Source organism: Clinocottus analis, unplaced genomic scaffold (genome assembly GCF_023055335.1).
Source record: "Clinocottus analis isolate CAN_PGR_092001 unplaced genomic scaffold, fCliAna1.0.p SCAF_14, whole genome shotgun sequence".
Taxonomy (NCBI): domain Eukaryota; kingdom Metazoa; phylum Chordata; class Actinopteri; order Perciformes; family Cottidae; genus Clinocottus; species Clinocottus analis.
The window spans coordinates 18679793-18705571 of record NW_027175865.1 but is presented as its reverse complement, the minus strand read 5'-3'; the positions used below and the strand labels follow the sequence as shown (position 1 = coordinate 18705571).

Here is a 25779-nt window from a genome sequence, read left to right as displayed (position 1 = left end):
TTTCTACATGTATGTGAATGTTTGTGTAAGATTATTTAATGACGTGTGTGCGTGCATGTGTGCGTGCGTGTGTGTGCGCCCGTATGTAGAAACAATTAACGATATATTAATGTAAAATCGTCAGCATTCAATGTAATGATATAAAACACAATAAAAGACAATAATTATAAAACATTGATTAGCACATCATTTTGTTGTCCACTGTTGTTTTGGAGGTAATATGTCCTCGAAGAAGAAGGTGTTTAACAGCGGATAACATTTTTTATATGTAATGTTAAATTTAAAACATGTATTCTTAATTAATTACTCAAAATTCTAAACCATAAACCCACGCCTTGGTGTAAATAAGAAGAGTGTTGGCTCTCAGCTTTAACTATCAGATGCAATTGGAGTTAAGCAACAATACATTTGAACTCATTAAAAAAATGATATTAATAAATTAACTCTCATAATCTTGGTTGCTACAAAGCACTTGACATGGTTTACAGTGACCTAAATATTTTTCCAAATGAAGTTGGAATGAATGAGTCGATGCATGCATCGATGAACCTTTTCTGAATTTAGAGATGACATGTGACCAGGTAGAATCACAGGATAAAAATCACCAGGATAAAAATATAGGCCTGTTTTGTATTTATTGGTATGAGTTTTTAAGTTGTTTAATTTGAAATTTACCAAAATAGAAAACCAACTTAATCACAGATTCTATTACTAACGTGTAGCTACAGCACATGGTATTGTGCATCAATTTTCTTTCGTCTTTCATTTATTGTGTGTGCGTGTGTGTGTGTCTTTTTGAGAGTCACAACCAGAGGACTGCAGGGTGGGGGTCATAAACTGGGGTCATAAAACTCCAGTCTGTCGCTAAATATTGTTTCTCCAGCTTTGAACACAAATCCGAACTGAAATACTTTTCAGGTAGTTCGTAAACATGCATTGATTCATATTTGAATGGCAAATTAGTTGTAGTAGTAGAAGAATTAGAGTCCTTAACCAGTAGAAGAGTCATACTTCACTCTGTAACTAAAATACTGGGCTTTCAGGTGATCGGTACCACATCTGTCCAGAAATACTGCATCGAGGGACAGAACTGGCACGGCCGTTCGTATGTTAAGGAATCAGAATCATTCGAGATTGACAGGCGCGTGCCTGGTCTTCCCAGTTAGCGTACTGGCACGCCCACAGTTCTCTATAGAAGGAAATACATTTGTCTACTCTAGAGGGTTATCTTGGTGAAAGCGGGAAATATGTTGTAAAAGAGAGCGACATGCTCAAAACAAATACTGAAGAAATTGATACGATCGTGTCTGAGCTGGAAGGCAGAAAGGGCACACATCTCAAAGTGTTTACACAGAGGTCACGATGATAAACAAAGAGCAGGCTAATGCTGCAGTAACCAAGGTGTGTATGTTGTGTTCCCTGAGATACGAACTGTCGCTCAGCCTAAATAAAATAAATGGTTTGATATTCAATTTTTTCGCGAAAAGAAGAATAGCAGAGCTGATCCAAAAGAAGGGAACAGTTGCTGTATGTTTGCACAGATAGAAGAAGTGACAAATAAAACTGACTTTCAGCTCTCTAGTGGGGTAATATCCTAAGATATGACAGTGCCTGACCAATTAGGGCTTTGTAGATGTAAAGGTGGATATACAATATTTGTCTTTATTTTACAGGGAGTCAGGACAGATAAGATGGGATTAATATGACCTATTTTATAAACATAACAAGCCCTCCTTCTGTGTCTTGTGGCAGCAGCATCATGTCAGTGAATCCCCCGAGCAGCAATGACGCCTGCCTCAGCATCGTCCACAGCCTCATGTGTCACCGGCAGGGCGGAGAGAACGAGGGCTTCGCTAAGCGGGCCATTGAGAGCCTGGTGAAGAAGCTGAAGGAGAAGAAGGACGAGCTGGACTCGCTCATCACCGCCATCACCACTAATGGTGTCCATCCCAGCAAGTGTGTCACAATCCAGAGAACACTGGATGGACGGCTGCAGGTCAGTGCACCTCTAACAGTCCACTCAACTTTCAATATTACACGTAAACAACTTATAGGTTCCCTTTCTTATCAATGCTGTGCAGTTGCACAAGGATTTCTTTTGATATCTCTTCAATTTTTAATATATTGCTTTCAGATTTTACAGTGAGGAATTTATCTCAAGCTTTTTTCGGGATTGTCACTTTTCCATTAAAATTGTATTTAATTTTTAAAATCAATGCACAATGAATTGAAACAGCTATCAGTTTTTTGATCTGGAGTGTCTTTTTTTTACAGGAATTCAGTCTGACCCTAATAAATTTAGCTTGTTTCATATATTTTGAATATATTTTCATTATCAAACCCAGGAAATTAAGACTGGCGCTGTGAGGCAGGGAAGAGTTGCCAAATGGCCGAGCAATTACTGCAGAAGTGGTGAGGCAGACCGCTAAGAAGGTACTTGGTGTTTTATCTGGATGGAGAAAGGAAGACGAGACTTGATGATGGAATGAGGAAGTACAGGAAAGTATTCAGAGGAAGAGGTTGGCAAAGAAAAGGATATTCAGAGAAATGAAGAAAGTAGTTAGGAGCACAGAGAGATGCAGCTTGAGGTGAAGAGAAAGGTGGTGTAGGCTAAGAAAAAGTGTATTGAGAGTTGTACACTGAAGAAAGATAAAAGGACTTGGCTAGACGGTGGGACCAATCTGGGAAGGGTGTGCAGCAGGTTAGGTTGATTAAGGATGGAGATAAAAAAGTGCATAACTTAACAGACTGTACAATTTGGGTGGCTATTGTCTCAGATCATAATGCAATCCACTTTACTAATACACAGGGTAAACATTACTGTAAGCATATTGAAGAACACAGCTCCAACTGAACAAATTAAAATGGAAATAAAGAGAATATTAATATATTAAGAGAAACAATTCCGAAGAAATTAGAGTCTTAGGAAGGCCGATAGTGATGACCTCACTACAGAAATAACTTAAATGTATCTTAATTTAATTGATTTATTAAAAGAAACATATTAACCTGATATGAACCTACTCTCAAACATGAACTCTTACAATAAATAAAGATCACAAAATGGGAAATAGACACATTTTTGGAGATTTGTGAAGCAGGTCTAATATGAGCCTGGCTCTGAAGCATCTTACAGACTGTAAATGTGATACACAGGATCACAGCTACATAGTCAGGGCAATGGAGGTATAAAGCTACGAAATAGAAAACCCATTCAAAGATCTCTATAAAACTTTATATACACAACTGCCCTGCTATACTAACTACTGGAGAATTGTAAAAACAATATGCTCACAGCTCCGATAACACCTGATGAAGTTTCTAAAGCCATAGCCAGAGAAGTAAGGCTGATATGACTCCTGGTGATTCTTTTTCTATCAGAAGAACTAGCCTCTCTGCTCACATCAAGGTCAGCTACCACCCTCATGGAATGAGGCAATGGTCTCTGCCATCACAAGAGGGAAAAGATGCAGAATACTGTAGCTATTTTAGACCCATATCTTTTCTTAATGTGGGAAACACGATTTACACTTCTATTATAGAAAAGACATCTGAGAAATGTTTAGCTGACCTAATGATGAAGACCACACCAGTTTCTTTGTACAACTCCAAACACAAAAACGCATCAGGAGGATTCTGGAAATAATACATTTAATTTAAAATAAAAAATAGTGCTATTTATATTGCTATGCCAAAAAGGCTTTTGACAATTGAAATTGTAACTTCCTGTATCTAGTATTAAAGGCCATTGGACTCAATGAAGATAATACAAACATCTATCTAAGTCCTACAGCTAGAATGAACATGTACGGTAGTCTAACAGAAAGAATATTGCTGAAGAAGCCCCCTCCTCTTTGCCATACACATTGAGCTTTTAGCACAAGCTTTACGACAGAGTGAGGAGTTTAATGGGATCCATATTAATGGTCAGGAACATACAATCAACTGATTTGCAGACAATATAATATACATTTATAATAATAATAATTATTATTATTATTAATATATAATATATTATTAATATATAGTATATTATAAATAATATATATTTATAATATACCTGGGTAGCTCCAGCACAAACCTTACCGACTTGAGACAACTTATAAAAACATTTAGGGGGGGTCGCTCAAAAAGTTACAATTAAAAAAAAAAAAAAAAAATGCAGATTTTTACCTTTGAATTTAACTTTGCTACTAAAATGGCCTAAAACAGGAGGGTCAAACATACGGCCCGGGGTCCAGGGTGTCCAGTCCAACAGAAGAAGAAATTATTTTTTATTTTTTTTAAAGACTAAAATTAGCAGAGCTGGGATTCAAACCTCTGATCCTCTGCTTATAGGACAGACATGCACACCATTGATCCACAGTCAAAATTGATGTGAGCACTGATATTATTGTGTTGGAAGTTGTTAAACATGGATCACGTCATGAAAGTGGCGTCACAAACGTGTCACAAAGCGAGGGAATCTGCAGAGGAGAGCAGATACACAGAGGACTGATGTCTGAATGTTTGGTCTTTATGTTTCTAGGTAATTGTTGAACGGCCTTAAAATAGAGTTTATCATCTAAAAACCTTCACCAATGACTTAAACATAGAGAAACATTGTCATTATTTATGCATTATTATGCTGTGATTTTTCTGGTCCGGCCCACTTGAGGTCAAAATGGGCAGCATGCGGCCGCTTCACTAAAACGAGTTTGACACCCGTGGCCTAAAACCTTGGTGTACCCTTAACAAAACAACCAACTCATCTATGTATATAGAACTATTTCTAACCAAATACATCTTCAGATTAGAGGAGACATTGAGAGACGATCTGTGTTGCCATTAGACGATAGCCTTAAAGAATGATATGGCCTTGCAAGATGTATTTACAGTATGTTGTCTTTATATGTCACATCAAAAAAAAAAAAAAAGTAGAAAGTCCAGTTGACATTTTCAGGGTTAATTCTGACAGTTCTAGTGTAGAGGCCAAAAACTCAGATACATATTAAATGCTGGGATCTTCTCTGGCAGTGTGTAAACACACGTTATAATTAAATGTTGGTGAGTAAACATTCTGTCATTCCGACAGCAGGCAGAGAGTAGACACAGAAATATATTTAACGATTGTATTGCTAACATCTTTCTGTAGACAAATAAGAAAAAAGAAAAAACTGGCACATTTAAACAAAACTAACAACTATCAACAGCCAACGTTAACAAATGTGTTGTCATCGGTTTCATAGTCAAATGAAAAAAATATACTAGTTAGAAGTTAGTATTAGAGACTGTCCAGTCAACGTACCGACAGTTATACTTCCCTCAATTTAACGTTGTAGGTATAAAGAAGATTTGCAGCAGAAGGTTTTGAAGTACATATAGTACATGCATATCTCCGGCAATACCATTACGTTGATCTCTTTTATGGACTAACTGTGCCTAACGTAGGGTAAGCTAACATACAACATTTGCACTCTTTAGCTCTTTAGCAAACCTATTGTAACCAAAGCTTTTCATGATAAAATCTACTGCTGGATAGAAAAAAAGAGAAAAGATCGAGATTAGATTTTTCCCACCAAGGTTGGCATAGTGATCCCTATGTGTAACATATGAAGTGCTGAGAACACACATGGGTCTAGAAAGTAGTAGCTCTAAAGAATAATTGGTTTGAGTGACTAGACAAAAGGCTATAATGATGCTGTGCTCTCTCCTCAGGTGGCAGGGAGGAAAGGTTTTCCTCACGTCATTTATGCACGGCTGTGGCGCTGGCCTGACCTCCACAAAAATGAACTTAAGCATGTCAAGTTCTGCCAATACGCCTTTGACCTGAAGTATGACAATGTATGTGTCAACCCCTACCATTATGAGAGGGTAGTGTCACCTGGCATCGGTGGGTCAGCTTCATCTTCACAGTTTTCACAGTTTTATTTCAATCACCGGCAAATATTTGCAAGCATAGATAAACAAAGTTGTTTAATCTTTGATGCTAATGCTTCCTTTTCTGTATGATGTGGTTAGTCAAGTTTTCATCTCATCTGTGTCTTTCTTCTTGTCTTCTCTGACAGTTGGCCTCAGTCTTCAAAATACAGGTGAGTTGTACTGCACCACATCATGATTTAAGGTTTCTTGTGTCCCATGTGATCAAACTGTGGGATATGTTGTGGTATAGCAGTTAAGCCAAGAATTGTATGAATCCCACTGGTTGAATAATATTTGTCACAGTGAGGGCTGTTTTTTTCTGATCAAAGGCAAAGTTCAGATGCTGTCATTGCTATTAAGAGCTATCACATCTGATTTATGATTGAAAACATGTATAAGTAGAACATGCTCTTGAACAAGGTCAAAGGAGCAAGAAGCAAGTTTGATAATGTCTACTAGTATAGTTTGGACCGTCCAGTCTCCAAACATGGAGAACGAGGAGCCCCTACTAAATGCTAAAGCTTTACTCTCTTGTTACGTAAATGTGATGGCCTCTTATGTGAACAAGCATTGGAGTCAAATATAAGCTAAATGCAAATAACATCGTTGTTTTTACTACCTTTCTATTGTTTTATTTTCAATTTGTGCATTTACACTTAAAATGTTTCCACTCCAGAAAAAAAAGACAAAAAAACAAACAAACCAAGGTTTTCATTCTCTGCTAGATTCAGAGACATCCGAAAGGAGAGGCCAGGTTTCACAAAGTCAGGCTGTGTGTTGCAGTGACTTGTTCCATTCAGAGGTGTTCTGCCAACAAATGGAGCCATTTTGTTGTTAAGTTGGGTCCCTATCTCATGTTGAGCAACATTGACCTTTTTTGCAACGGTAGAGATGGTGTGGCTCTCAAGAGGCAGGGACGTGAGAGGGAGATGGTAGTTGTTGTTTTTTTGTTCCAAAAGATTAATCTGGTTATCGGGAAGATATATTATTATTGCATATATATTATTACATATATATTATTATTATTACACATACGTGTATGTGTGTGTGTGTGTGTGTGTGTATATATATATACGTACACACGCACGCATGCGCGCGCGCACACAAACACACACACACACACACACACACACACACACACACATACACACACACGTCTGGACTTCCTGTCACTCGTAGTGTTGCTGCTCGCACAGCTGTAGTGTTGATTGAAGTGAGATGAACAGACTGAAAACGTTATCTTATTAGATGAAATATGTTTTCCTTTGGGGACAATTTGCAGATGGAAAAAAGTAATAAATTGCAAGGTATCGCAATACCCAATATATTGTAGTATAGTGATGTATCTCTTTTCTCTCGTCTGGGAAGATTACCATTTTGATAGTCTTTGGTTAAAGAGCAAGCTATTATGCATGTTATCAGTTTGTCTTTGTCTGCTTGTGTTTTTGAGTAAAAATATTCTTGAGCAAAATCAAATCTTTGTGTTATTTCATGCAGCATTAATACGGTGTCGTTGTGAGCAGGTGTTGAAATTGAGTTAAGAGAGAAAGTGCCTTGGTTGATTACAAAGTCTGGCTTGTTGCAAGTCTCATTGATTTTCAAATCAAGCTTTCAAAGTTGTGGCAAAGACTAATCTTGTATCAGTTATGTGTTTTTTTTTATTGTCGCTCAGAGAAATGGTAAATCTTTGATGGAAAGATTATTGCGTTTATTTTCTATGGATCGTGAGCCTTTGAGAGAATCCATTTAATTAGGAATTGTAAATTTTACTAATCAATTGCTAATCAATTGATTAGCTCAGTAATAATGGAGAACATTTGGGGCATTTAAACCCCAAGCTGTTTGCTTTCCTGTAATGTTTTGAGTAGAATTGAGTGATTAAAGAGTTGAATGGCTTGAACAAATTGGGTGTTGGATTTAACTATCTTTCTATAGATAAATAAAGCTTAAACGGAAAGGGATCTATTAGCAAAAACTTTGACTAACAGTCGACAATAAGCAAGACTGGACCAATCATATTTGACTTTGTAAAGTCTTCGTACGGGACACCTAAACTTATTTCAAAATACTTTATTCAATTCAAGGCAAGCAAGCATGCAAACAGAAATACACAAGGAAGACGTTCACAAGGATTGATAGCAGTGGCCAGTCCACCTGTGACCAACAGTATCCAGCACCACTAAGGCAAACACAGATACCTATGTCTGAAAAGAACACCATCGTGCGACTGATGGAGGAAGCCAGCAGTAATGTATGTGTTGCAAAAGGGCCTGAGCGCAGCAAGAAACTGGAATAGAGCACCTGGAGACAGGGAGGTGGTTCCAACTGAATTTATGCTCTAGCTTCATTTGGATCAAGGAGCACGTTGGGACACAAGGCCTGTCACAGCACGAGGTTCCAGCAGGGTGATTGTAACACTGGCAATAGCTTCATCATCGCTTTAGCACTGACATCAGACCATGGCATTGCTTCATTGCTCTTTAATCAGGCAGACATTCAAAATAATAATATAGGATGGCGTTTTAGTACAAATTGTTCTGAAATTCATTAAGCACTTGATAGAAATTAAACATTCAAATGTTTCTGATAGTAATGTTTTTTTTATATAAACTGAGTTTAAAGTGCTGATGCTTTTGCACTATATTTTTTCTGAAGAACAGAAGAAAGAATGGTTTAAACCTTGTATGAATGTGTGTTACCGTGCATGTGGGGAGAGCAGCTTAAAAGGTGCTGAACAATGACAAGATGGAAGGTAGAAGAGCAAATATAACAACTTGACTCCCGTCATGGCCTCATTCATTGCACAAATACATTTTTTTATGATTATCATCAATAATATTCAGGATCTGTTTTTATTCAGATGTTCTCATGGCTTAATACAGTTTTCAGCCATCAGCTGTGTCCCACACTGACATCACCTCTTGCCTCCTGCAGCAGCACCAGGCAACCTGATAAAAGAGGAATACATCCATGACTGTATACAGATGGATCTCCCACCTGGCATGCCTCTGTCGGACCACCAAGCGGCCATGAAGCTTCCTCCTCCAGACCACTATGGCCAGCCCTTGCATCCCCCACAGCTGTCGTCTGAACCCCATGGACCCCCACCTGTCACCAGATACACCAATCTGCCTGTCTCACCCAAAGGTCAGCCTTTGATTATCTGTTGTTGGTATTCAGTACTGAATGGTTAACTAACTCATACTATGTTCATTATTTTGGGCAGGCGGCAGATGAATAGCCGGGAGGAGCTGCTCATGCTTTAATACATACAGTATAGCAGGAAACCACTGATGGTGATCACTACGAGTGATTATTAAATCACAATTGTTTGTCTGTTTCTTAATTTCTTATGCAGATAATCATCTTTTTCAATTTTATATGTTCAACATGTATAAATAGTGACTAAATGGACAATTTAGTTATTTTATAAATTGTGTTGACTCAAAATACAGTGCAGCTGTTTTTCAAATGACTGTTAAGGCTGAATTATACTTCTGCAACTCCAACTGCGGCTGGCCACGCAGTCGGATTGACGGGCTCGTTTTGATTTTTAGTTCACCTGCGTTTTCCATACGCCAGAACAGCAGGTGGCGCAACGACCGTTTAAGAGTCGACCTGCACACCGACGTTTACAGATATCTCCCTCCAGGAATTCACCTCCATCTGCGTGTCCTTATAGTCCGTCAGACGGGTTATATAAATGGAGAGGGACATATCTACTGAGCCGCACAATATGTCACTAAGTGAGAGACCCATCCATCCCTCCATCCATTAGGAGTGGGAATCACCAGAGGCACAACGATTCTATTTTATCCTGAAACTTGAGTCCCGATTAAATCCTATCACAATACTGCAATATATTGAGCATTGCACCTGACAAACTGAACTGTTTGTATTACAGTCTACTTAAACGCAACATTCGAGCTGGACATGCCGGAGAGGGGGCGAGGCTTATCTCCGCGCAAAGAGTTTTCATTTTGGCCATCATCATGAAAATAACCACTCTTTTGCTTTATACTTGTTGTGGAAATAACCAAAACGTCAGAACATCAAACACCCTCTCATTTGGGTTCATAATATTACCCGTAGGCACACACAGCTTGGTGGATTTCACGCAAGAGTACCAGTAGCCAGTTATGCTTTTTTTTAACGAATGCTGTTCTGTGCATCGCACGACAGCTGTGCGAGCAGCGGTGCTAAGAGTGACAGGAAGTCCAGATGTTTGATTTAAACACAGACAGCATATTTTTAATTTCTTTCACGGATGTCTCCATTTTTGTTTTGACCAACTTTCTACCAATCACGCTGATCAGTAACCTCTGCTGACCTCACCACAAAACAACACAGCACCATCTAGTGGACTGAAAAAGCCTTTGTTTTTCTTATTTTAGGACCAAAAAGTTTATAATTGAAATAATAAAAGATCCATACTCGGCTTCCGTGTATCGATACAATATCACCACGCAAAATATTGCGATACTATGCCGCATCGTTTTTATCCCCCACCCAAACAGCTTATCCTGTTTAGGGTGCTAGAGCCGATCCCAGCTGTCATTGGGCAAATGCAGTGTACACCCTAGACAAGTAACTTTGTGATTCTGTTTAGGCCTGCAGAGAATGCCTCGCGGGCCCTGACGGCCTGCCACTGATATATATTATTATTTTCTCATTGAGCAGCTTCTGTTTCCTTTTCACAATCCTTTTTAATAGTGTGTGTATGTATATATTATGTTGTGTGAGGTCATCCGCTCTCAGCCCCGGTTACACCAGACTGACAGTTGAAAGGGCAGAAAGAGAAAAAGATCGTCGAAGCAACAGTTGAAGATGAATAGAAAGAATCACCAGTCATTGGTCAAATTAAATAGTTGCATCAGTATTCTCCCCTGGCATTTAACACTTTAGAGACTTTTTAGACTTTAAAACTATAACAAATGTAAATAATAAATGAAGTGTCTAAATTATACTCTTTTTGTCTCTAAAATAGTCATCATTAAAGGAAAGAATAAACATAGACATACGAGGTGACCCCAAACTTTAGAGCGGCAGATAAATGGATGTTTGAATGAGTGGATGGATGGCTGGATGGGTGGATAATTACTTTATTGATCCCCAAAGGGAAATTCAGAGATACAAGAATCCTGTGTATACATGAATCCAGTAGAGTGTGGGGTCCATGTCCTAACACGGTGAACACACCTGCCTGAAGCCCTGCTTATAGTGTAAAAACATACTTGGAGTTCACAGTCACACAGTCAATGCATGCAGGGCAGACATTGGTCAATACATACTGAAAGTTCAAATTCTAAAGCGAGCCATCACATTTTATTAACACCTATCAAGCGACCCCCACTCCTGCCAGTCCCAAGGCCAGTACCCTTGCAGTGGAACACAGATAAGAGTCTGAAGCTCTCCCCACACACACCACGGCTTCAGGACAGACACCACACAGTCTGGCTCAATGAAATCAACTCAGAAGAAGAAAAGAAATGGAATCAAAGATTGGAATGAAACCACCGAATCCCAACGTAAATTAGAATTCTCTTTCACCACAACAGAGAACCTGAGTGCTGTGACACAGTCTGTCTGTCCAGAGACAGAACAGACCACCCAGGCTGTGCTCACTGTCACAACCTCACTTTTTACTGCACTGTGAGAATTACAAGCATTTAAGGGAAATATTTTTTGAGAACATACATTATATATATTCTGAGTTTCCTCAGAAGCCGCCGTAGTGTTGTGGGCCGAAAAATCAATAAATCACATTAACTCCAAACTATGTTGACTATTATCATACTGTAAGAGATGATAAGCCCTGTAGTAAATCTGTAACACTGAGTGTGTGCGTGTGTTTTTTAGAGTGTGTTTGTTCTCTTGTTAGTTTTGTGTAAAACGTAGTTTTTCAATAATATGTAGTAATTTCTTGTTTTGCAATAATCTAAGCTGAACATTAATGCCAATAAAGCAGAGTTGAAATGGATTGAATTGAGAAATGAAAGAGAGGGTTGAGGGTTGAGGGCGACACTAACTAAACCTGACACATTCCTCTGATCTCCTTCCAGTGTCGGGCTCCGGCTCCATGCTCCCACTGCAGGGCGGCCACGGTGACGGCCGCCTCCAGACCGCGTCTCCACAGACTCAAGTCATGACCTCGGCACCACGACCTCCGACTCCGACCCAACCCCCTCCTCAGCAACAGGTTGCCCAGCAACCCTCACAGGCCCCCCACCCACAACAACCGTCCCTACCTCCTTCTCACCCTCCATCTCACCCTCATGGACAGAACGGTTACAGCAGCAATAAACACTCTCAGAGCCAGGCTGCCTTCCACAGTGAGTGGTCTCAACATAAATACATTCATACTAAGATAAATACATGGATATTCTTGAATACCAATATTTGGTTTTGCTTCCCAGGGGATGGGATACATAAGCGATTGCCTAATAATGCAGAATAATGTAATTTATTAATTTTGAAAATGTAACAAATAACTATAAAACAAAACAATAACAGCAAACACATAGCAAACTTCTTATATGAAAACATTGTCATAAATATTATAAATAAACACATAAATAAATATAATGTCCAAAATAGTATACAAAGAAGAATACACTGTGTATGACCCTAACAATGAAAAATCATTCAATGTTGATTTAAAATGTGAATGTCTCATTCTTGCTGCTCCTGGAAGTTGCATCATAGCATTTGTGTTTTTGTTTTATTGCTGTGTAAACATAGGCTAATACATGGCCATTTAAAACATATAAGAATAATAAACTTATTGGACCAAAACAATTCACATAATATTCATCATATATACAACTCATATTTATTATGAATCTGTTTATTAAATTATTATGATCAGCCAAATATCCACCCACTGTCAATTAAATATAACTGACGCAATTACCTGACATTCACCCTTCCAACTCTTCCTCATCTCTGTACATCTAAGATAACTTAAGATAATACAAAAACATGCATCATAAAAATGATAGATAACACATGTAAGTATAAACATTTCCACTCCGACTCCAATCATGATAATGATTGAATCTTCATGACAGCAGTATTTATTGCAGAGCTGCACTGCTGGACTGTTGTACAAGGAAATATATGTTTAAACTTAAGTAACTGAATCGTGTAATTGTGTCAAGCTATTTATGTATCATTCTTTACTTCCCTGTAATTCAGCAGTCTGGACAGGCAGCAGCACAGCCTCCTACACTCCCTTAGGACCCCAGCAGAACGGGCGTGGTCATCATCAAAACCACCATTGTAAGATATCCTTCAACATGATGTTCATGTTTGTCACATCCATTGACTGCTCCTCATATTGAGGAGCTTCTGTTATGTATTTGATCTTTCTGATCTCATAAATAACTTGTAAGATGTCGACCGTACAATGGCTGTAGAAATACATTCTATACTTGTAAATGTGTCCACGAGAATGATTTGGTGATAGATGTTATTTTGAGCACAGTGTCAACATGCTGAAACACAGAGCTTCAACGTGCACTGCTATCATTCTTATATTCTGCTATATTGTTATTGCTTTAAGTTATTGAGTTACAGTAACACTGCCCACACAGTTGATTAGTACCATGAGGAATATCATACCACCATAAGGAGTTACCAAAGTCTGAACTTGTTCATTTTCACAGCCACTCTATCAAGTGATTGGTTCAGGTTCAACTTGGAAAAGTAAGACTTGGGTACAGCGTTATGTTTGTTCTGCTTCAGACTGATGTACTTCTATCTCTGCTTTCAGGGTCCCAGCACCATGGCTCTGCCTCTTTCCCTCCGTCTGTGTCCAACCATCCAGGTCAGAGATGATGTCACTATGGATCGTAACTGTTAATGCTGACTTTATACAGGTTTATTATATCTGTCATCCTCATTTACAATCTGATAGTCTACGTTGACAGTTGCTATAGAAATTATATTTCTGTAAAAGTGGTGATGGTCGAGGTTTGGCAAGGTTTGGTCGCAAGGATTATGATGAATGTTTATGTATAGATGATGCAGGAGACATTTAACAACGGTGTCTCTGCTTCAGGCACAAAGGTGACAGAAGCTGTGACCACCAGCTCTGTTTTCATTGCAGGACCAGAGTTTTGGTGCTCTATCTCCTACTTTGAAATGGACGTTCAGGTGGGTGAGATGTTCAAGGTACCCTCAAGCTGCCCGATTGTAACCGTGGACGGTTATGTTGACCCATCAGGAGGTGATCGGTTCTGCCTCGGACAGCTGAGTAACGTCCACCGCACAGACGCAAGTGAGAGAGCCAGGTGTGTCTCTTCAAAAGATTCCCCTTGATATGAAACACTGTAGAACTCTTTCATGCTATATTTCTTTCACTTACCGACTCACTCACTGTTATTCCTCTCTCTGTCTCAGTGTGTGAGGTGGCATGATAATGACTTCAGACGATACACCTCTCCACTGTTGGAATGTTGTGTGTCCCGCCTGTAAATGCAGGGAAAAGCCAAATACATGAAGCACAGTAATGCAATTAAATACAGTAACACTTCCAAAGCTTTGAGAATCTCTGTTTCAATTCTAACCGGGTAAGTACGGCTAAATGTTGTTGTTGTTGGCAAACCAATTAGATAGCAGGATGATTGACAGCCGTCACTCAAGGTTTACGTTGCATATGTTGGCTCTTTGGCGGTATTTCATTTCAGTTTATTTCATATAGCCCAAAATAACAAATACAAAATTTGCCTTACAATCTGTACACATAACAACCGTGTCCCGGGACCTCACATCAGTATCACTTGTAGTTGTCTGGCCAAAATGCCCGTTGGGAAATATAAGTAGCCTCATCGGATGCTTGGCGAGATGCAGTGCGGAGAGCGCTGTGTGGGTGTGAAACGGTGGTCAGGGAAATCTACTGCAACTGGACAAAGCTGGGAAAGATTGGCGGCATCCTGCCTGTGTTTAGTGCAGCATGTGAGCGGAGAACGTCTGCTCCTCGCTCACACAGCTGCTCACAAACAATTCCTTCAGCCACCACTGGATTCAGATTCTCCAAATAGTAAAATACTAATGATATAGTAGAGCCTGATCTTGACATGCAAAAAAACAGTACGTGGCTATTTAAAACACATGAGTTGTTCTTCTGTATGGCTGGAATTTTGTAATATTCAAGGCCATGTTTGCCACACTCCTCCTGGCTGCATCCCACTGCCTCATCTCTCTCCAAACACTGTGTGTTGTTTGTCACTGTCACAGAAATGTGCAGAGCTTCGGGTCTTCATGTAATTGCACTCGGTTCTTCTCATGAAAGCAGTTGTGGGAGCTTTTTGTATGCTTACTGTTTCTCTGGTAAAGTAGATCGACAAAGTAAATAGCTTTTGTGTAAAGTCACCACAAATGTAAAAAACATTAATTTGACCGTAATGAGCAACAACAGGGTACGAAGATGACCACTCTCCTCTTCTTCACCCAGATGAGCAGCACATCTGAAAAACCTTGTGCTAATCTGGGTCAAAGATCTTCTCTGTTGTGGTCCCACATGGTGGAATGAGCTGTTCTGAGTCAGAAAGCAGAGTGATCGTGTACTGCAGCTTTCTCTTCACACAGAGCGTCGGGTAGCTGATTACAGCGCTCACTATTAAACTGCAACGCCCACAGTTTGATTCCAGCTGTGGGATCGTTGTTGCATGTCACACTCTTCTATCTCTCTGCCCATTTCCAGACTACGTTGATACTCATCTTCCAGCAAAAGACACAATTGACAATTATAATAATGGTCTTTTGTTTATTTGTACAATAAATAAACTAGGTTCCACATCTTTTGTGTTCCAGGTTGCACATAGGTAAAGGCGTGCAGCTGGAGTGTCGTGGTGAGGGTGATGTGTGGATGCGCTGTATGAGCGACCATGCTGTGTTTGTACAGAGCTATTACCTCGACAGGGAGGCAGGCCGAGCACCAGGAGATGCCGTGCACAAGATCTACCCCGGAGCCTACATCAAGGTCTGAATCCAGCTCACACAAAGGAATCTGATCCTCTATTTTTAAACTGTTCAACTATTTTGTTGATTTGAGAACGCCAGTGAGTATCATTGAGCTTCTGTGTAGCATGACCCACATAAATAAGTTATACATCCCTTTGCAATGAGTGAGTGAACTGTTTAAGATGTTATTAAGACTGAATGTGTGTGTTGGTCAGGTGTTTGACCTGCGGCAGTGCCACAGACAGATGCAGCAGCAGGCAGCGACGGCTCAGGCTGCAGCGGCTGCGCAAGCAGCCGCCGTGGCAGGAAATATTCCCGGTCCAGGCAGCGTCGGAGGCATTGCACCAGCAGTTAGTAAGTGTTGTTAACACTAATAATTTGACTTTGAACAATACATGGTGAGAGTCAATTTAAAATGTTAAATGTGGTGTGTCCAAGGGTCAAGGTGGAATGTATTATCAGTGGTTCCCATAGGTTTACAGCTTCGGGAAACAAGTGTTTGTGTCGGTGTCGCAACAATGACACCGACACAAACACTTAAAGCAGTGGGTCCCCCATTATAACGGTAAGGGAAACACTGGTTGTGATTCACACAATCCTGTGAACCGAATGGACCAAATTAGGTACAGCCGAGTGGAACAACGACGTGAACGGGTACAATAAGAAGCAGCCATGAAGAGAGACTGGTTACTGACATTTCATTTTTTTCACATTATCAGGAAACAATGATATAATAATAATAATAACAATAATAATAATAATAATAATAATAATAATAATAATAATAATAATAATAATAATAATAATAATAGTAATAATAATATGTAATAGTAAGATGTTGGTATTCAAGCCCACTCTGCAACTCAATGCAGTTTTGAGCTGAATCCGATAAATACCTGTCATTTGTCCTGGATTATCACCTTTCCCCCTGAAGGCAAGAGCTAGATGTTAGTGGGCATTAGTGTTATTGTCCAGTGGAAGAAGAGGCTTATGGCTTCTATGTAATATGTGCAGCTGCTATAGTGGCCATGTCCACCTCACTTCCAGTTTGACCCATTGACTAAATAGTCCGAAGCTCTGGTCATAATGTTTAATCACCTGCAGCTTCACCAGCAGCAGCCAGGGATTCACTGAGGATTTGCTGCTGAATACAACATAAAATGAAATACATGATCAGTTGTCAATCAATCACAATGTGATTTAACAGGGAGTGACTAAATGGCAGTGTGGGGGACGAGTGCCCTGATAGTGAGCACCAATCAGATATCCTTTGTCATTTCCCGCTTGTTCCCTGACAGGTCTGTCTGCGGCGGCGGGGATCGGTGTTGATGACCTGAGGCGCCTGTGTATCCTGCGGCTCAGTTTCGTGAAGGGCTGGGGGCCCGACTACCCTCGGCAGAGCATCAAACACACGCCTTGCTGGGTGGAGGTCCACTTGCACCGCGCTCTGCAGCTTCTGGATGAGGTGTTGCACACCATGCCATTGGCAGACCCAGGGCCTGCTAACTGAGGACCATGACCAAGTTCAAATTCCAATCTGGGTTTTATGAATGTGCACACACAGACACACATGTTGCCAAATATGCTATCTAATTGATACACATAGCAAATCAATGGAAACCAGGTGTTGATGGTTTTTCCAATGCTTTACGCTACAATCTAAAGTCAAACACAAGGGAGTTGGAGCTCTGAAGGTAAAGATTCTAAAGACATTCGTATGCACTGTAGAGATCCAGGGATGTGTTCCAGAATTCCAGCTCCCCTATATGCAATTTGGATTTCTTCTAATAGTATGAGTGTTCTGCACATTTATTCACGGATGTATACAAAGTTATACAGGAGTGAAAAACACAGAAAAAGAACTGCATACCTCTGAAAATGCTGTCGGTAAATTCACACTGAATACAAACAGCATTACAGTTCACTTTACATCTAATCAACAGCAGAACTGATGTAGAAGTATGGATTAAGGGAACCTATTATGTCATCTGTGCTTGTGCTGTGCTCTTCACTGTATGTTGATCTAAACTGTTAGCATTGATAGCTGGTTAGCCCTCTTATTATGCTCAGCTCAAACTATATTATTTTTGTACCAAAAGGCTAAAAAGCCCAAAACATTTAGCTTTAAAGTAGTGTTGTTGTACTTTGTAATGAAACAGTGCTACCCTGTATGTAACCAAATGGTTGGTGGAAATCACCAAAGCCAAAATACCTCATAACTACAGTGCAAAGTCACATTTCGTTTTACGCCTAAAGCGCACACACTTTGATCATCACTGACAGGCAGGAGTCAATCAATGGAGCCCTCTGATAGGATTCTGGCTACAACACTCCCTAAGCTTTGTATTTATTGAGGTTTATAATGTACCGTGCTGTGATGTGCAGTTGCAGTACTAGATGAGTGGACTACGTGTTACTGTGGAACATCAGTTATACTCTACGTGTTACAGCAGAAAGAAGTTGTAATGATAGTAATGATCAGCAGCCCTGGAGACAGAGACCTGAGTGCCTGTCCGTTCTCTGGTCTGACTGCTGAGCATCATCTCCTACAGTATGGCCACTCCAGCAGTTTATTGAACTGATGGTTGTTGTCCCTGGTACCGTTAGAGCCCTGTACTTCAAATGTGGCTCAACCAATTCAGACTGTAATTGCTGTTATCAGGCTAAAATAGGGATGTTTATTCTCATCCAACACATTTGGTTTGGAAAAAGTTTGAGGATTGATTTGTTGATCCCAGATGAATTTATATGAAGTAAGAGTGTGCTCTTATTTTGAAATAAAGGCTAAATGAGTAGAGAGTTAAAACCATGAACAGCATTAATATGATTGATTGAGTGCTTATATTGTGATTCCAGTCAAATGAGGTAGGTGGGTTGCATAGATGTAAAACAGTAGCTATGACATTACATCATAGCTATTAATAATATAATGACCGTTTGCTATCTTACCTGGGTTAGGGTTCAATGGCCGCCAATGGCCAGCACTAAATAACTCTACCAGAAGGACCAAAGAGGCCAGAGAGGCTAGCTTCATTTTCCAGACGCCAGTACAGAGAAGAGCGATTCATTTGTTACAAATGAGTCAACACTAAAACTACCAAAGCGTTGGTGAAGAGTGATTGTTGATAGTGTTGATCCATTAGCTAAACAGATAAGTTACAGCCAGCTACACTAGCAAAGCTCAAATGTACCATCTAGTAACATTGACGTTAAAAAAAAGTTATTAATATTACACTAACATGTAAGCACCTCCATGCTAATGAAGTGTAAAGTAAACAAACATGACAAAGAGAAGTGCTTGTAATCCCGTTTCATAATATCTCAAGACAATCATCAGCCGACGTATTTAGAGGGCGAGTGATGGCATGTTAACATTACACGTTCACCAAAATTAGCTACCTTGAATCCGGCATTAGCTTTCCCAAAAATTTAGGTTATCACCTCAAATAAAGCTCCTCAACTTTTCCTCTCATCATCAAAACAAACCTCATGCTAAAAAACAGCAAAACTGAAAGTGGCTGATGCTAAAAGTGACAGTTCACCCTAAAATCAAAATTGTGTCTTTACACAATCATGAGATTTTTTGTTCATTCCAGACAGCTCGCTCAGTTCATTGAATAAAAACAATATTGGTGTGTTGGTAGAAAAATACAATATAAAGACAATCGAAGCTGTTTAAGGTTCCATTTACAGCAAGTTTTAAACTGGACCCAGGTAAGATGGCTGCCATATGGTTCCTGGAATTGCAAGTCATGTCATCAACTATTTTGTACCCCAGCATGCACGAGGGACTCTATTCATGGACTTAAGTGCCCCATTTTTCAGGTGTCATTTTGTTCTTCATTTACATCCTGTTATACATTAAGAGTAAGAATTCTTAAGTCAATCTTAAAGGGCCAGTGTGTAGCATGTCAGGGGATTAGCAGGAATGATATATGATATGTATAATTATGTTTTAATTAGTGTATTATCCAGTGGTGAGCTGTGGGTTTTAGACCATATGCCTTCAATGAGTGCCGTATAGTCCACATCACGGCTGGACTTGGGGAAAAAAAGTGTCCTGGGAGTTACTGTCCAGACCAACCCACTCAATACACAGTGTGTTCATACGGTCCACCACGTGTGTGAACACCTGACCTGCGAAGCCACTTTATCAGTATGATGCGGGAAAAAAAGGAGACGCTGCCGTTAAGCAATGTGCTGGGCGCGTAGACCGACCCATGAAGCCACTTCATCTACCAGCGTGGACTCCCCCGCCGTGCAACGCACAATTATGCAGCGCCTCTATATCTGCTGGGTGCAGCGGTGGCGTCAGCAGCAGAAGCAGCAGCAGCAGTAGCAGCAGCGCCTTTAATGATTAAATACAACTACAGATATTAAAAAAATAAGTTAGACAGCCAGTATTTCACTCACCACATTTCCGTAATCCTTTGTGCGAAAGGCGTCATCAGTACACAAGCAAGTCTTAATCCACCAGCAAGGTAGCTTTTTGGTTCTAGGTTGAAGCTAATTTCCTGTCCTACGGACCAATCATACCAATCATAGCGCATGTTAATGGTCATGCGGGGCCACTGACCAATCACGCACGACCACGCTGTCTCGCAGGCCCTGCATGTCAAAGAATCCGCCAAACCTGTCAAACTAAAGGTCTGATTTGTTGAAGATCAACCATAGTCAACCACAACATCCACTCTCAGTGTACTTTAATCTGCAAAGGCCAGCTTAAACTGCTTTGCTTCCATAGAGACACAGGAGAGAAAAATGTGATTGGACGAAAGCCTGCTGCCCTGAAAAGCAGTGCTGCAGGCTGAAAGCTGAAGGCAGCGCAACTGTGGAAGACAAGATCTGTGCAATGAGAAAATAAGATGATAGGGGGAAATAATCATAATACATGTAGTATATGTTTGAAAAACTATTCAATTATAAAGTAACTATAACTTTGTGATTCTGTTTAGGCCTGCCGTGAAGGCTGAGAAGGCCCCTGACAGCCCACCACTGGTATTATCACCTAAAACTAATAATCTCACCAAGATGCCACCAAATCCTACACACTGTCCCTTTTAGACAATCCTTAGCTGCCTCATGTACATAAAAAAGGGAAGAGAGTTGCCGTAAGCATTTCCGCTGCCCATTATTGACCATGAACTCGTACCTTCGCCCACAGTCCTCGTTACGTGTTAGTCTAACCTCAAGTGGATAAACTTCAAAAGTAAGTTTTTGGAATAAAAGAGAACTCCCGCTGTGCTTCCACTGACTGTGGTTTGGGGATTTAACGGAGAGTAAACTTCTCGTAGTTGATTGTCTGCTTGTAGCCAGAACCAAACCTGACTGGTGAAACCTCAAACTACTGTAACTTCAGCTGAACTCAAATGTGTCATTGCTTAGAGCACGGACTATGGGTATTTTACATCAGAAAGTATTTGTGTTTGGAAAGAAGTATGCAGCGGAGAAGATATTACAACACAGTACAGCAACAGTACAGTACATGTGGCAAATGTGTACCATGTAAAGAGAGACAGGACCGTGTCCTTTAAAGCCAAACCCAGCACAGACTGCACACCTCTGGCGTACATGTCCCTGTATGATTGTGCGTGTACTACAGTGATTCACATTGAAGGATGATACACACCAGAGTTCAGAGACCCCAAACAGGCTTGTTGTGAATAGTACACAGGCTAAATGTACTGTGTAAAAAGATGTGGCTAACCCAATAAAAGGGTACAATGTACTTCATGTCAAAAGGTACACTCTTGTGCTACACAAGAAGTATTGGTTTCTGATATAGTTTCAGATGTGAGCTGGGAGGTGTCAGGGAACATTTGTCATCTGATTCAGCTGCTTAACAAAGAGCAACCATATGCATATTTGTGATTTGTGCCTTTTTGTTGTCGACCGTAGATGCACCAACACTGGAATAAAAGACAGACACAAGTTTGTTTTGCTACTCATGAAGATGGATGTTACACATTGTGATTTGGTTTTCCGCTGTTCAAAATCTTTTGATGGTATTCTGTGGTTCCCTCAGGTATCTGTGTAGTTCATTGAAGATATCACAATGTGTCAAACTGAGTATTGACGAATCTCTCATCATACCTGAGTAGTATTATTTATTGCCTTAGTCTTTTGTGAGTGTAAACTATGAATGAGTACGCTTTGCACTGTTTTAATATTAGCATGGACAACCCAAATAGATGTCATATCTGTTCTCTTCTGCCCATATTCAGGGAGGTACAAGTGTTCAAGTAGGCTTTTGCAGATAAAGAGCAAACATCCTCATCTTCAGCGTCATCGTCAGAGGTTTATCTATTTGCAATCACATCACCTCCATGTGTCCAGAAAGGCTTGGCACCTGTCTATTTGTGCATCTATATCATGTGCACATGTGTAAACAACTGGAGCCAAGCTTCAGCTCATTCCAGCACTGCTTTTGAACTCGTGGAGCTGGTTCCATCCGGTTTGTTAGCAGCATAGCTGCAGCAGGTTTTTGCTGCACTGTGGAAGCCCATAGGGGAGTTATGAACATGTCTACTTTAAAATGTAATACAACAATATCCTTGTAACTTTCCACATTCATATGTGTTATATGAGTAACAATTCAAATGCAATAATTCTATATGCATTTTAATTTTCACATTGTCGTATGGGTGTTATATGACCATATTCAAATCTGTTTATCATTTAAGTCGTAGCATTTATTTAATAAAATGCAATAAAACAATGTAGGCAGTCGGCAGGTGAAAAGAGGACGTGACTGCCGACCCGTATGAATCAGAGGGCTGACAGAATAACACTTCCAATGTAGATTTTGGATGTCTTTGCAAATCAAATGATGAATGCCGTTTTCATTTTTAAATTCTTAGAAAAGGACATTTTCATATTGACAAAAATAATGCTTACATAAATGGATGCATTATTAAATCGCATATGTTGTCCACTGTACATCGAGGTATGACTATAAATGTAATGTCAGCCAGCTATGTTATGTTAACATTTTAAACAAAAATGCAAATTAGATTTTAAATTCAGATTTTACACATGTGGAAAATAATAGCGCTATTGTGGATTTACATTTTCAGGTTTACATTATGGTTTTAGTAAAGTCCCTTGTGGGCTTCCATTCTGTAAAACAAATTCTGTAATGCTTTATTTTATGATTCTGAATATATTCTAATCGTGTCCAAGAAAGTTTCTTAGAAAGTACCGTTTTATCGATACTAATTAAAGGGAAAGTATCTTATCTACAGACATGAGGTCTGATCCGCACCAACGAAAGACACAACTGGAATACACGAGCAATGTATTGGAATTCATTGATTGGAAGTGTACCGACCTTCAGGTTTTTTTTTTTTTTTTTTTTTTTTACGATTACAGCTAAATTTAAATAATTGTCTCCAGGAAACACCTCATAAATAATAACGATTACTTTCTTCAGGATTCAAACTTGAATACAAACCAAACACTCAACCACGTCTAATCTGTGGTCTGACGAAGTCCACACAAAATGTTAAAGCCAACTGCTTTCCACATCTGTTGATGAATATGATTGGTTCTCACATCTTTGGTTCGATAGTCTACAGTAAACTGTATCATCATAAAACAACATTATAATAATAGACAGATTAATGCAATCTTTTTAATCTGGTGGTGCTTGTTTTGAAGCTGCATTCTGACATGTCGTTGTTTTAAATAGACCAAAGTTAATGCATCAAAATGTGTATTCTGTGTAATCATATAAGACATTTGTCATTATTTAAGTGTCTTTTATGTTTAGATAGATAGCTATGGAAAGATAGGTTACCAATATAATTATCTGAATGTAGCCACTGTTTCTTCACCCTTGGAATATGATCAAATTATAATGATCATAACGTTAACTACATTCATCATAATGACACACATAATGATTGACTGACATTGAGTTGGGTTGTTAAAGCTGACCTAAACAGTTCAAAATGCCTGTCGGGTGTGTTGGAAAATGTAAGATCCAATTTTATAGATTGAAAGAAAATCTAAATAGAACAACAATTTTCAGAACAGGTTTGGGGTTAAACATTCACATTGTTTATCTCACAAAATATATTAAAATAAAATCTGATTTCATCCCATCCTTAAACCACTTAAGATTCATTATCATCCACTAAAGAACTGTGTTTGGCTTTGTTAGAATATTGTTCTTTTAATTTTGTAATTATTTTATTGTAAAAATGTGCTGCTCTTGTAATGTTGACTGTATATTAAAATACGATAAACAAGTGGTATTGTCATAGTTATACAACCTTTTTTGATGAGGTATTGCTACTAGTTGATAAATGAACCCTGTCATGCTTCACAATCTCCCTAAAACAAACCTCCAGGTTTCACTTCAACACACGATGACTGCATAGGACCTTGTGTATAATGATGAGAACTTTATGTATTGTGTAGAAATATTGGAACATATATTAAAAGTAGATACAGGAAATATGCATACAATTCAGATATCTTGCTGGGAATGCTGTCATTAGTGATCACAAACGGTGCTTATGGTAGCCTGTTGCTTTGGATACATTATGTAAGTAAATCCATCAATGTCTTTACTAATGAACTCAAGTTTATGAGTCAGTCAATACATAATAGTCAATATTTAATATGAAGACCAGATTAGGCCTATCCTCTTCTGCAGGGCTGAATACTAAATCACAAACAATTCTACCCTGAAGACAGGTAGTCTGGAGAGGTGTATGACATCATCCTGGCATCATGAGATGGCAGTACACTTCACTAAGAGACAAAGGACAGAATAAACACCAGTAGACCTACAGCATCAACAAGGAGGGACGCTACTTTACTGCCATGCCTCTGGGCTGTCCGGATTATAATTAAGATTGGGATCATGTCCCCAAACTCAGGAAGAATGTCCATATCCACCATGGGATGCCATGTGATGCCATGGGAACCAAATACACTTTTCCCTATAGACTTACATTGGGAAAGAGATTTCTGGAAGTGTCTGTAAAACATTTGATCAGCCCTTATTTAATTTGTTGGGTCAAAAACCTTGTAAATGTTGGAATAATCCAGTTATGTTCCTTCCTCCGTTCATGTGAAGAAGCCCTAACAAGGCTGCAGGGAGGAAGGGTTAGAGCTCTATGGGCCCATTGACTGTATAAGTCATGACTTGTTGCAACCAGTGAATGTGAATGAGGATGAAGGAGGAGTGGCGCAGAGACACATAGGATAGTGGGTGACTGTGGCTCATCGGTGTGCAGGGTCGTTCTTCAACCAGATGATCGGCGGTTTGTTCCACAGCTCCGCTAGACCATTTCTATGTGTAAACTTACCCCAAATTACAGTCTTTTCTGAGGGAATACATTAACTGAGAAGTAGAGTCCCTTTCTTGTTGAACTAGACTTCATTTTGCAACCAGAGGAGTCGCCCCCTGGTGGCCATTTGAATGAATGCAAGTTTAAGACAATTCCGCATTGGCTTCGCTCCTCAGAATCAGAGGTTATATGGATCAAGAAGAGTTAACAAGAGGGTTTGTCACCTGTCAAAACTATTGGGAACAACATGTGAGGTAAAATCTCTTCTGCACTTGCAAAGGTGTGCGTGAACCAACACCACTTCTTTATTTCCTGCTGTTACTCTCCAACATTGCAGCTCCAGTTGCTCTGCATGTCATATCCCATGTCCCTGCCTTCATCCAATGAGCCTTGTTCTATATGGAAGCCTGCACAAACATGATTCAAACTTCATATTTAATCATGTTGCCTAACATGTTGTCTTTGTCCCTTCGAATTAAAAATAAAATTCGATTAAATTGCAAAAATTAATAATGAATAATTCCTGAGAACAACAAATACATTTGATTTAAAGATCTCTGACAGTTCAGGACATATCTGACTACATACTTCTGAACATCAAGTGTTTTTA

At 39.5% G+C, this 25779-nt stretch overlaps 1 protein-coding gene across 3 annotated transcripts in view; it reads left to right on the top strand.

Moving 5' to 3' along the window:
* The window catches only part of smad10a (SMAD family member 10a), a 32177-nt gene extending 7992 nt beyond the window's left edge, over window positions 1–24185 (top strand). The window contains exons 3-13 of one of the 3 annotated variants that reach the window (XM_068575113.1): window positions 1756–1996; window positions 5698–5872; window positions 6048–6071; window positions 8836–9048; window positions 11964–12233; window positions 13099–13182; window positions 13676–13729; window positions 14012–14195; window positions 15718–15886; window positions 16083–16221; window positions 17166–24185. In XM_068575113.1, the coding sequence (XP_068431214.1) occupies window positions 1756–1996; window positions 5698–5872; window positions 6048–6071; window positions 8836–9048; window positions 11964–12233; window positions 13099–13182; window positions 13676–13729; window positions 14012–14195; window positions 15718–15886; window positions 16083–16221; window positions 17166–17377 (1765 nt within the window). In that variant the 3' untranslated portion in view covers window positions 17378–24185. Of the gene's footprint in view, window positions 1–1752; window positions 1997–5697; window positions 5873–6047; window positions 6072–8835; window positions 9049–11963; window positions 12234–13098; window positions 13183–13675; window positions 13730–14011; window positions 14196–15717; window positions 15887–16082; window positions 16222–17165 lie in introns of all 3 variants that reach the window. The other 2 variants (XM_068575114.1, XM_068575112.1) reach the window with 2 other exon arrangements.
* The last annotated feature ends 1594 nt before the right edge of the window (window positions 24186–25779 follow it).